This window comes from Toxorhynchites rutilus, chromosome 2 (genome assembly GCF_029784135.1).
Source record: "Toxorhynchites rutilus septentrionalis strain SRP chromosome 2, ASM2978413v1, whole genome shotgun sequence".
NCBI classification, from domain to species: Eukaryota; Metazoa; Arthropoda; class Insecta; order Diptera; family Culicidae; genus Toxorhynchites; species Toxorhynchites rutilus.
In genome coordinates, this window is record NC_073745.1 from 97,882,623 (window position 1) to 97,895,135 (window position 12,513).

General features: G+C 38.2%; 1 protein-coding gene across 1 annotated transcript; it reads right to left on the minus strand.

Moving 5' to 3' along the window:
- Positions 1–6,347: 6,347 nt before the first annotated feature.
- Positions 6,348–8,461, minus strand: LOC129767458 (uncharacterized). Its single transcript, XM_055768385.1, has 3 exons — positions 8,027–8,461; positions 7,700–7,948; positions 6,348–7,632 (listed from the first exon to the last, which is right to left on the minus strand). The coding sequence occupies exons 1-3, from the start codon at positions 8,289–8,291 to the stop codon at positions 7,157–7,159; spliced, it is 990 nt and encodes a 329-aa protein (XP_055624360.1). The 5' UTR covers positions 8,292–8,461; the 3' UTR covers positions 6,348–7,156.
- Positions 8,462–12,513: the final 4,052 nt, after the last annotated feature.

Sequence of the window (12,513 nt, forward strand, 5' to 3'; positions counted from 1 at the left end):
TCGTTTTCATAACTTTTTTTGCATACAAACCTGATGCAGACTAAGACGCATCAATCCTGATACCGACTGTTAAATCCGTTGCTCCGTTCTTGAGTTAAATCGTGAAGAGCGGACACCAAATCATTTTTATTTATATAGATTCTGGATAATATTTTGGCTGAAATGCAAGGAGATTTATGGAAAAATAGTTATTTTAGGATCAGGACTATGTCTTCTAAGTATTTGAACAACATCGAATAAAAATTTTCATTCAAATTTCAACAACTTAAATTTGATTTATATATAGGTTAATGTTCCATATTGCAACCACAGACATGGTTCATGGCCGTGCGGAAATTGAAGATTGGCCGTGCATTTTCTTGAAGATTTCACCAACGACACGACCGCAAGCATAGGTAGATGTCCAATATATTAACGAAGAAATAGGGGAAGACGGAGTAAGACCGATCGGCGGGGTAAGACGGACCACTTCTAGTTTTACAAGAAATCCTCAGTTTTTTGGCAAATATGTTACGCAAGAAGCATGATTAGCCTATTTTTGTCGTTTTGAAATACTTGGCAACACTTGAACGCACGAAATATCAAAATTGTAAACAAAACAAAGTTTTCGTCCATTGCGGTTGCAAGCGATCTAATTTTCAAGGCAACCAAAATAAGGATTTTTCCAGTAAAAACTGTGTATTCAGTTAATTGTCAGTGTCCCGATCATTCAGTAGATTGTTCCAGTTCTTTCTGCGTTAAAAGGTATGTAAAATGTAATATAAAATGCATGAAAAGTGCAAAGTAATGCAAAAGGTGCTCTGGGGGGGAAGACGGTCCACTTTCGACGGGGTAAAAGCGCCATACGTCGTGATATTGAATGATTTTCATATCAAATAAAATACCATCTTTTTGCTCGTCTCTTTACACACAAATGCCCCGAAAATACATAAGGAAGTCGTCGAATAATCGTCCTTATACATTCCGATAATTTGGTAAATGTTTCACGAATATTTGCAAAACTCTGCTCGTGGAATATTGATGGCCCTTTCAGAAGTTTGTGTGTAGCTTATGAACAACCCTTAGTACCTTAGACAACACTGTTCCTGTTATTTTTACTAGACTAAACTGCTTGAAAATAGCATCGCTCCGTCTTACCCCGTAATGCTCCGTTTTACCCCGCGGGTGGTCCTTCTTACCCCGCCAGCGAAATAAATAGTAATTTTTTATCATTTCAAAAATTTCTGAAAAAACGCAAAAAAAAAGTTATACAATCAACAGTTACACATTTTTTAAGTAGTAGATTATTAATTACTCCATGATATGTAGTACAACAAATAGGGGAAATCCTGAAGGACGTTGGAAAATCGTTCGGCAGTGCCATATTCGCCTCAGCTGAGCAAAACATTCAATGCTCATATTAATGTTAGGTTCGGTGGTTCGATGAAGAACAACACATTTGCAACAACGAAATTTATATTCTATTTTCTTTATTTAATTTGTCTACTTTACGACAAATATATATTCCTTCTTCTACTTTACATTTAACGTTCAAGAGAACAACCATGTCAGATTCGTAAACGAAATACATCGTGAATGAAAAACAAGGAATGGTTTACGTTTTTAAATTTTTGTAAGTGGTCATCGACTTGGCGCTTTTTTCACGTATGTGTAGATCGTTAAAACTTTTAAACACACTCCAATACATTAGTTATTTTTTATTTAACAACCAACATATTCACTAGAAATAATTTTTATGGCAGAACAACGTTTGCCGGGTCAGCTAGCTGATCTATATTAATGGAGCACTTCACGAAGTAATATAACAAATAGTAACAACGATTGAATTCACGACACATAGGGGAAATCAGGGTAAAATACCCCAAGGTTTTCCACATATTTCCAAGACCTCCCATGTTTCTCCGACTTCAAATCGTTACAGAACCTCTCTTCAACTCTTAATGAACCATTCTACAGTATATGTTGTTCATTTTTTAAGTAGAACTCGAATTTTGATAGAAAGAAAATGATGTTTTTAGGTAAAATAAATGGTAGTGCGGGTGAGATCGACACCCTGTCGGGTAAAACCGACATCTTTGAGAAACGAATGAAAAGATAATACAATAATTGTAAAGTATTAAGAAGCTATCTATATATTATGTGGACACTTTAATAGGGGAGAAGGGGGATAGTTGCAAATTGTATGTAATTCTTAGCGGCTCTCAAAATCAAGCAGGTGATGGACAAATTTCTGTTCCTGTCCGGAGTAAACACGAGAGTTTTGATCCTAGCTTGAGTGAGCATGCACGGGAGATTTGCCGATGAGCGCTTAACGAAGGGATACCATGAGCTCTGCCAGGCTTTGTTGTTGACATGCCCTGTTCAACGTGGGTTTTGGTTGTTAAATCAGTACAACACATTTGCAACAACGAAATTTATATTCTATTTTCTTTATTTAATTTGTCTACTTTACGACAAATATATATTCCTTTTTCCACTTTACATTTAACGTTCAAGAGAACAACCATGTCAGATTCGTAAATGAAATACATCGTGATAATTACAAATCAGTCCAGCTCTGCCGTTTCATAATCCAAGTATAACCACGAGGCATCCACGAAAAGTAAGGACGCATTGTTTCTGTCATTGAAACACAAACCAGGTGCCTGTGTTACCCCGAATGGACCCGAAATTTCAAAACATAGTTTTCGAGCATCGGTAAGCAACAAAATCATCTTCGGCTCACAAAATACACTGAACGATGATCTGAGATAAATTAGGCTCACAAAAGTATCGAACTTTCAAAAATTTTCCGACTTAAACACTTAAATTCCACTGAAAAGCGATCCGACGTAAGACAAGTGTGTACAGGGAACATCGAACCGAAAATATCGATCTATCCCCTCGAGAGAAAACTTTTGAACAAGGTTGAATTTTCGAACCTCGGCTGGCCGTAAGAGCGCCCTGGAAGCCCTTAAAATCAATAAGAAATCAAAATTCACCGAAAAGTATAAAAGGATTTTTTAGGGTAAGTAACTTCAAGCAAAAAATGGGGACCGATTCGAGATTGTTTTTATGTAAACAGTGAACTTTTTATACACTCTTAAAATTGCACCGACTTGCACTGACAACTGACAAAAACAGCTGGAAATAAATATTGTTTATATACATACAGTAAGTTACATTTGATGTGACATTTAGATAATTACATACCAGGCATACTAGTCAGCTTGAGTGGTATAACATTGAATGTGTCAACGAATAACGTTGAAAGAGGATATACAGAAACTAATCACACATTTAAAAAAAAAATCGCATTATAAAAAAACAGAACATGTCACGAACTGAAATGTTGATTTTTTCTTATATCAGAAATAGTATTCTAATGTCTATTATATTTGGATTTTCCCATGCACTGTCAAATGTTTCTCCGTCAAAGGAACAAAAGATTCTGTGACTCTGACTTCGTTCATTTACGTTTTTGGTCGACGTAACGAGAAGTAAAATTGAATTGAATTAAGTTTACAGAACCTCAATAATGCTGAAATTTCAGTTTCTGCTAAAATGTCAGTTGGGCCCTTATGATTTTGAACGCTACCATTGATTTAAGGAAAAAAAAACTAGTTCGTTCAGTTCATCTGATTATTTTTACTTTTAATAACAACACTTTTCCTATGTAGTAGACCATTATATGAAGAGTAACATACATAAACAATATCTAGATTTCTAGGCTGTCACCCCTCCAATAATATTATGTTATTAATTAATTGTTTCCTTTTTCGAATGAAAAATCGCATTTACCGGAACAAGAAATGTATTTGTTATTATGTTAGATAGATCGAATAAGAAATCTCAAAGTCTTCAAGTCACTGTACCTGACAGTTACAACGTAAAAAAATAAATAAAATATAGTTTGTTTTTGGATGTCAAAATGGGAATTCTTTTTAATCACACATGTCACACACTGTATATTCTCAGCAAAATCGTGTTAACCTAATGAGCCCAAAGAGTTGTCTACGTACCCTGAGAATACGGCTTTTTTGTTTTGCTTTCTCAACAAAACCTAAACTCCTCCATTTGACCCTGACGTGGTTGAAGCGGTCGATAGCCTGTGAACGGGACTTCATGAAAACTAAGGAGGACGTCGTTCTTCAAATCTGCTGCTTTTCCCACCCGAAACTAAAAAAAAACTATATTTATGATATAACCGCAAGGTTAACGTAGGACTATCGTTGGCTTAGTAATCATTCGCATATGAATCAATTCTCAAAAATGGATGAATGGATGTTTTGTTTTCCCTTGCGGCATACAAAATGATATGTTTTCGCCTGTGTACGATATTGTTGTAGTGTACAGTATCGGCTGTCTAATGACAGAAACTAACAGTGTTCAAAAAGCATAACGTTTTAAATGCATAAGAAATTGTAGAATAAATAAACTGGGAGCAGGTTTTTTTAAGAGGTATCCGACACACAAATCATCAAGACGTGTTTATTCAATCCTCCGTACATCCGAAATATCTTTTCCGTGATATAAAAAATCATCACGAGAACACCTAGGTAACTGCCCAAATGTGTGCGAAATCACACTCTATCCCTTGGGTGCATTCACAAGCAAACGATTGTGCATGTCCGTTTATAAGGGCATAAAATGAGAAAGAAACAGAGGTTAACCAGTCTACGCATCATGCACCAATCGAGACTGTAATGAAATTTCAAGTCATCCACTGAAGAGCAAGAGATCGTGAGCTGGCTATAAGACATGACCGCCGCAGGTCCACCAATCTGTGAAGAAATAAACTTCAAATCAACGTGGTCGTGGTACGCTAAAAATTTGAGTAAAGCAGAAGTTTTTCAATCCGAAATACCATCACGAGTTCTGCGTTTCTTAAAACGACATCTCGTAGCGAACTACAAATCTTTCATCCAAAAGGCCTTGGGAGGAACTGATAGTGACTGGATGAACTCTAGAGCATTCTACAAGTAAATTAATAACGTATTCTATCTTTGGTTGACCAAGAGAAATGTTGAGCTTCCGGTCGTTGTTTTTGTCGATGGACATCGCTCTCATGCGACTAGGTTCAATTCTGTAAAGATCGTGACATTATTTTGGCTAAACTTCACTCGTTTCACTCGGCCATTAGATTTTTAATTTTTCAAACCAATGAAAGTTGCCTGGGATACTACACTCGTTAAGTGGCGTTTTGAAATTAAGGTTCCATGATTTCAAAACGATATTTCGATTCACTGCACAACGAGGCTTTAGAGTTGATGGAAAATATAGCCCCATGGAACTGCGAAGCCATTGATTATAGAACTTTTCCTAATCCATTTCCGATTCCCAAAAATTAAACTGCATTTGTGCTGTTCGGAATTTGAATCAGTGACAAAAATGGTATTCGGAGTTTCAGTAAATATAATTTAAACTATTGTTAGTTTTCTGTCATCGATATGGATTTGTAAATCAATTTATACCGAAAACTTCATTTTAAAAGCTAAATTTACTGAATATCAATGTTATAAATAATTGGATAATGAAAACCCCGATATTCTTTAGGATATACCCTTCCGTATAACAGCATTATTTTTTTTTAAATAAGTGCTCGGAATTTGATGCAAAGCGGTACATCTAATATCGTATATATCGTAGAGTGCAATGCACTTTCATGTTTAAGGTCTAAAATAGACAAACAAACAAACAACATACACGATTCAATACAGAATTTATGGGTTAGAAATCATCGCCCTTTAGTTTTGTCACATCCAAACCCTGCCGTTGCTTCGGTCCATATGTCTGAATCAAACCTGCGTCAAATCGGTGCCATGTTTTAATGTCGTGACGATCTTGAGCTATCAAAAGGATGGCTTATTGATGTCGGCTATAATTGTTCAGATTGTCACAGGTATTAATACAGGTGCTACAAAGAACGCCAAAGGCTCTGTATTATCTCGCAATCTGTTTCCTGGGGAAAGCGTCCTGGAGAGAGCTATGATCTTTTTCATCTTCTGTTTGGTTTGGTTTCACGTTCTCACCTTTGTACCGTTGCAGAACATGGACACGCTGATCTGATATCTTTTCCGACTAGTCGGTTCCGTATCTTGTATCTCCAATGAACTGTATTGTGATTCGTTAAGGAAGAAATCGAATCGAATTACAAGAGGTATAATTTCTCAGGGTTTAATCCCGCCATCGCGTTTTTCCATATGCAAGCCTATATTTCAATTCGTTTTTTTATTACCGTTGGTTATTTGCAGGAGCCAGAACCTGTTCTATAACCTTCTTACAACGAAGGGTTTGGAATTTGTCACCACGATTTTTTAAATTTTAGAGTATTGGAATGCTTCAGCTTGCCAATAAAACAAGTACTATTACAATCGAAGTTCAAATGCTTTTATTGTAGTGTTCCTGGAGGGTGCAGTTTGATTTCATGTTACGTAATATTCCAATGTGCAAATATGCAGAGTATTTCAATACCAATAAGTGATGCTAGTTAACAATACCTTTTCCATCAAACTAACCTACCAAAATTCTTGTTTTTCCTTTAACCCTAGCATTATAAATATTTAATTTTCCTTCCGCTTTCATATAATGTAATCATATAATGTTTGCTAAAATAGCACATTTTTGTAAATCAAATCGATATAATACGCACACTAGTGTGCAGATAATGCATCTATTTGGTGTTATAATTTAGTGCTAATTGCACATTAATATAATGATAGTATTGTAATAATCATCATTGAATTCAGTTGAATAGTCATAATGTCCTAATCTAAGAAATATATTCTGAGCTTTCTATTTGCTCTTTGATCAAGAATCAACGCGAAAAAAAAACAATCAAATTGTAGCCTATAGCCCACCTAAATCTAAATCGTGTTTGGTGAATTATTTGCTAAATATTCATAGATAGTTATAGTTAAATAAATGTCCCATATCCAAATGACGCGTATTGGTTATGCAATAATGTATCACGGTTCACTGCGTAAAAAAGCTACTAGTATGCTAATTGTAGAGCATTTTTTTGAATCCAACACCTGTTCCTTCACCATCTAAGCCTAAAGGCATACACACATCGCGTTTCCAAGCATTTACGCTCACGGAGAAAATAATCTTCGTAGGTGCAGTAGCAACTATCGCAACGCATGCACACCCAAAGTGTCCAAAATCGGTAATCCATTTATACGTTAGCAGTGTCATCATCAAAATCATCGTATTCGGAGAAATCGGACATCTGGCTATCGGAAGATGTTTCCACGTTGGTGTTGAATGGGAACGACGCGTATGTGGGAGCAAACAGTTGGCCTCTGACTTCTTTCTTTCGTGTTTCCATGTAACCCATCTTGAATCCCTCCGGCCAATCCTCCGCTTCCTGTTCCGCGGTACAGTTGCTTGCCCTCTGCACTGCAAGGAAGTCATGCTCAAAGGCGCTATTGTAAAACAGTGGACAAACACCATGCGAGCCGAAAGAGGACAGAGGTGCAGCCTCCTGAGTTTCGCCACAATCTCCTAGAAGCCAGTCCTGGTGACAGCTGCTCGAGAATTTCGTGCCATACTGTTTGCTGGTATGGATACACTGTACATTCTTAGCCGCCAGTCTATGATTCGGCGAAACTCTGTAGGACGTGTCGAAGGCCATTCCGATAATCTCACATACTGATAGTGCGAAGAAGAGAAAATATTATTTTTTGGATGTTATATTCCGACCACTCATTAACCTTACCGTCGATTTCTTTGATTTTCTTAGCACCAAAGTCTTTGGCAGCCCCTAGCACCATATTGGCCCCGAAGCTGAATCCGAACAGATAGCCATTGTCCGGATCGAAACCCTGCTGCTCGAGAAAATCAAGCTTCCGCTTCAGGACACGTTGTATGTCCTTAAAGTTCCGCCTCAAGCGCATGTAGGTTTGCACTTGGGCGAACTTGTCGTAGTTCATACATATCACACATCCTCCCCTGTACTCTGTGAGATCTAAGCCAACGAAACAAACCAATTAGAAACGTCTTTGTCACCGAAAGCACACCAAAAAACACCACAATTTGCACTTACTTCCTATCAAATCTTGCACAAAGTACTTATCGCAACCGATCTTCCAACCGAAGACTACGATGGCGAACTTCCCCGTTGGGTTACATGTTTCGTCATAAGGGTACGACTCGTTTGCAGCCAAGTTATAAACATGCACCACATCGCGCGTGGAGTTGTAATAGTTGAAGAAAATGTTGTCTTCGAACCTGTCTGCGCGCACACTGCCACAAATACATACAACCAGCAGCAGCAGCACCGTTACGGGCAAAATCCTTTCCTGCCCCATCGCGTTCCGTTTTTACTGCTGAAGCTCCCCCTTCTCTCTAGTCGCTATGAGCTATTGGGCTTTCTTTCTCTAGGCGGCACGTATCGACGGAATGACGATTGTTAGTTGCCGAAAACGGTTCCCTCACCAAAATTTATCAAATGGGACAGACGATTAAAATAGAACTGAAAGTCTTTCTGGATGCTGTGACCACTTTTATAATTTTTGGGAAAAATACTTTTGTTGACCTCCTTTCAACCAGTTTCATTTCGAGCTTTGTTTGTTAGCTTTATTCTGGAAGAACTGGTCATAGACAAACACTGGCTCGCCGGACTTTCTCTGGATCTCTGCTGGTGTATCCATGCTCCATTGCCAAGAAAGTGACGAGAGAGGCCAATTGCATGCAAAACACCAACAATGCCCCGCGGCAACGGTATATTCTGCGGTGGCACATTATACACCAACAAACTTTTCATACCGAACCGATTTGATTGATGGGCTGATTAACTGCTTCACACGTGTGGTGTTGTACCGGTCATTGACTCTGGTGGATTATCAGATGAAAGGAGCGCAAAATAGCACATGCCTCACCTATATGATAATTTGGCTTCAATTATATGCAATTGAAGTAAGTATTTAGATGAGAATTAAACGATTCGATCATGCACACATGTGATCATACCAATTGCTCTTTATTAGATGCTGCCAATTTACGAATGATATTTGATTCGAATTGAAGATTACTGATTCAGCATCAACTTTTCACGATACCGAAACTATTTTGGGCAAGAGACCTCTTTTCCAGAATGAAGTGATACCATCGACCCTCATAGCCAAATTTCTTTAAACATAAATTTTATCTTCATTTTATTCTTTCAAAATACTTATCAATTCAAAAATCGATATCATTCCCTCATCAATAAATGGATCTGAAATTCAGGAAATATTGAGTGTAATTAATAAATATTAATACAAATTTTAACAATAATACTTTCCACTAAAATAAAATATTAGTCATTCTTATAATGAGTTGGTTCACGTAATATAATTTATACTCTCTTTTGGTGATTGCAGCGCCCCAATTGACAGAAGTGGAAATTGCACGCTCATTTGCAAAATCCATCAGCATCCGAACGTAAAGTCTTACCCAAAGAACCGTATGGCTATTGATTGAAAATTTCTCGTACCAATCAAGGTTTGAGGTGGATTCGTTCATCGTGACTTTGTTACGGGTGTATAGCTGTATATGATATGTATTTAGCTTTTCATGTGTAATTTCCCATTTGTACTTATTGAAGGTTATATTTATTATATTTATTATATTTATAAATTATTCAATTATTTTCGTTATTTATTTATTTATAGAAATCTTTATTTCTCCGTTGTTAATTCTTCGTTATTTATTATGTTAGTTCTTCTTCGTCGGTCCATACGTTCACACTTGCCATAATTCAAGGTTCACTTCCGCCAATTAAATTCAAATACGCTTCGCATATTCAAATAATTTGTTCGCCAGAAAGTAGGCAATCCGATAACTAGAGCACCGTGGATTTTTCCATGCACTTCATTACTATTTTCGATCATTTTCTTCTTCTGAGAGATGATTGATCACAGCGAAGTTTGTCTTGCGAAGGTGACTCAGCCGAAGGTCGCGTCCTATTCGTGCCTTTGAGGGAAGGAGGAAAATGAGAAGGTCAAATTTGGGAAGTACTCGCGAAAGCAGGATAGATGTTTTAAGTGTCAACGTTTTTGAATTTCGGTCTAGACAGCAACCGAAAGATCGCGAGTTGTCGCGATTGCTAGCTACTTAGCAGAATCTCCAGACGTTTCTCGTCCATTTTGTCTCGATGCGTGAAACGTTCTGGAAGTGTGGACTTGGTCACGAACGTGTAAGACTTGTGGTAAAACGTGATAGTTTTCTGAATACTCATTGTCCCTCAATGTTTCAGTTCCCGTGTAGCTAGGTATAATAGTTTGAAAACTAGCTGACCAGTACGCTTTTAAGCAAATAAAACAGAGGTAAATTTTGAATGGTGCTCATAGTGAACTCTGATTAATTATATCTCGTCGAATAGCCGTTCGACGGCTCTTTGTCTAGGATAGACAGTCATCGAGGCAAAACACGCGGACGACAATACCGCCGAGCTAGTTGGCTCGCTATGACAATTAGCAGAAACAATTAGCCAAGAAAGGGGGTCTCCGTAGCCACATTGGTTGCGCGTTCGCTTAGTAAGCGATCGATCGTGAGTTCAAAACTCAGGGCCCTCATTGACCATCTTTGTGTTGTTACAGAATAGCTACGTCCACGCAACAATCATCAGCGATGGAGATCGATCCACGGTCGAAATAAGATCGATTCATCCATACAACTGCTCTGCTCTGCCAGACACATCGGGCTACTGTTCTATAAATAACTCAACAATGATCAAAACAACTGTCTCCGCTGTCCGGTGGTCCAACTGGATAATGGAAGAACAGAAAGAATACCCTTACGCCTAAATGGCTACTGTGTGAATGTACCATATGTAATGGTATAGAAGGAATACTGGCGAATGGCGAATGGCGAATTATAGATATGATAACCATGTGACATGTACACGATTAAAATTCGGCTCTGTTACAGCTAAAATGCTAATGAGCCTTAAATAAATAAATGGGATAAATAAAAAATTAGCCAAGCTGAACCAATAGCCACAGCAGCGACCGTTTGTCATCTCCGGCGAACAGCGAGGCAAAAACGAATTCGAAACTCGCAGAGAGACACAATCGTCTACTATAAGCTAAGTGTCGAGTGCCGTGAGTAAATTCTCTGTGTTTTATGTCCGTGTGCACATGTGACGTCCAAAAGCATTGAGTAAATGAGGGAGTACAGATAAAGGAACAAAAGAATGAAAACCTAGGTTAGAAAAAATGTTATAGAATTGTAATAAATGCGTTTATGTTAATTATGGAGCTAGTGTAGATCTCCCGAAGGACATTGTGGGTGGTGATGCTTCAGGAATTTTCGCGTTCGTGTTTCGTTTAGTTAATTTTCAAATTGTGTAGTGTTACGTTCCCCCTTCAGGGACGGTGGCGACATCGAGCGTATAGATTGGGAAGTGTTTGGAGAAAGCTTTTATAGTGAAGCACTAAGCCCTAGCCTCCGTAGTTTAGGGTGGAGTTCGGAACTGTGGACGTTTAGGTTTGAAATTCGTAAGTCTGACGCGGGCAAACATCAAGATTACTAGATTGAGTTCCGATATCTCTCAAAAAGCAATAGGACCTTCTGAAAGATGAGTCTCACAAGCTGGGCAAATCGAGCACTGGTGAGTGGTCCTCTCATGAGGTGGCGCATAAGCCACTCGCTCAAAGGGAACCGAATTTGAATTCTTTCAAGACCACGTGATTCGGTTTGCGTTTTTAAGCTAGCGGTGTTTTCATTACCGGTCTACACCGGACCGCTACAAACTGCGATTGAAGATTATCCAGTAAATCAAAAATAATCCCAACATCTCAGATTGCGTTTTGGCAAACAATGGGTGCTGATCATTGTACTCTGCAGCGAACAAAATGGTCAAAATTCGGGCCCGTTCGTTAAGGCCGACTGCATACAAATCTCTGGACGTACATTCTAGAAAGCTTCTGATCAAGGCAAGTCCGTGTCATGATTCATGTCATGTCCGAGACACGACCGCATAGTTGACGTAGGATTCCGTTAGACTATCTGTTGATTTTGGATATGTTTGAAGAATTACATCGTTAAAGTCTTTGATAACGATTTGGTAGCCTTTAAAAAAGGGCCGTTTTGTTTGGTTGTTGGGTATTGTTTGTTCACTCCACCAGTGTTTACCGAATGATGATGACAGAAGGATGGTAAACAGTCGTTGGATAGTGCGTATCAGATATAAGCGTTCTAAATACAGAATACCGGAACATTTATCCTGTCCATAATGATCCAATTTATAGCTGGCTATTATCAGGGTCCAAAATATTCGAAGATGAAAAATGAATACTGACTCTCCTCACAGTCGCTTCGTTTCAACTAGCACTACCACTATCGTAATCGGAAGTGGTGTACGGCGGCTTATGAGTTGCATTCGCGGAGAAGTTAGAAAATTTATTCGAAAGAATGATCAATAGTCTGATCCCATGTCTCTGTTTTTGACGTAGGACTACGTATTCGATTTCTATATAGGGGAGTCGCTCTACGAAAAATATAACGTTTATTATGAGTTTTCAAATGCATACTACGCAGAATTGTTCT

Coding starts and splice junctions, on each gene's coding strand:
- LOC129767458 (XM_055768385.1), bottom strand. CDS start 8,291: ATGGGGCAGGAAAGGATTTTGCCCGTAACGGTGCTGCTGCTGCTGGTT. Junction 7,949..8,026: donor TGTGCAAGATTTGATAGGAA/GTAAGTGCAAAT, acceptor TCGTTGGCTTAG/ATCTCACAGAGTACAGGGGA. Junction 7,633..7,699: donor GAAAATCAAAGAAATCGACG/GTAAGGTTAATG, acceptor TCGCACTATCAG/TATGTGAGATTATCGGAATG.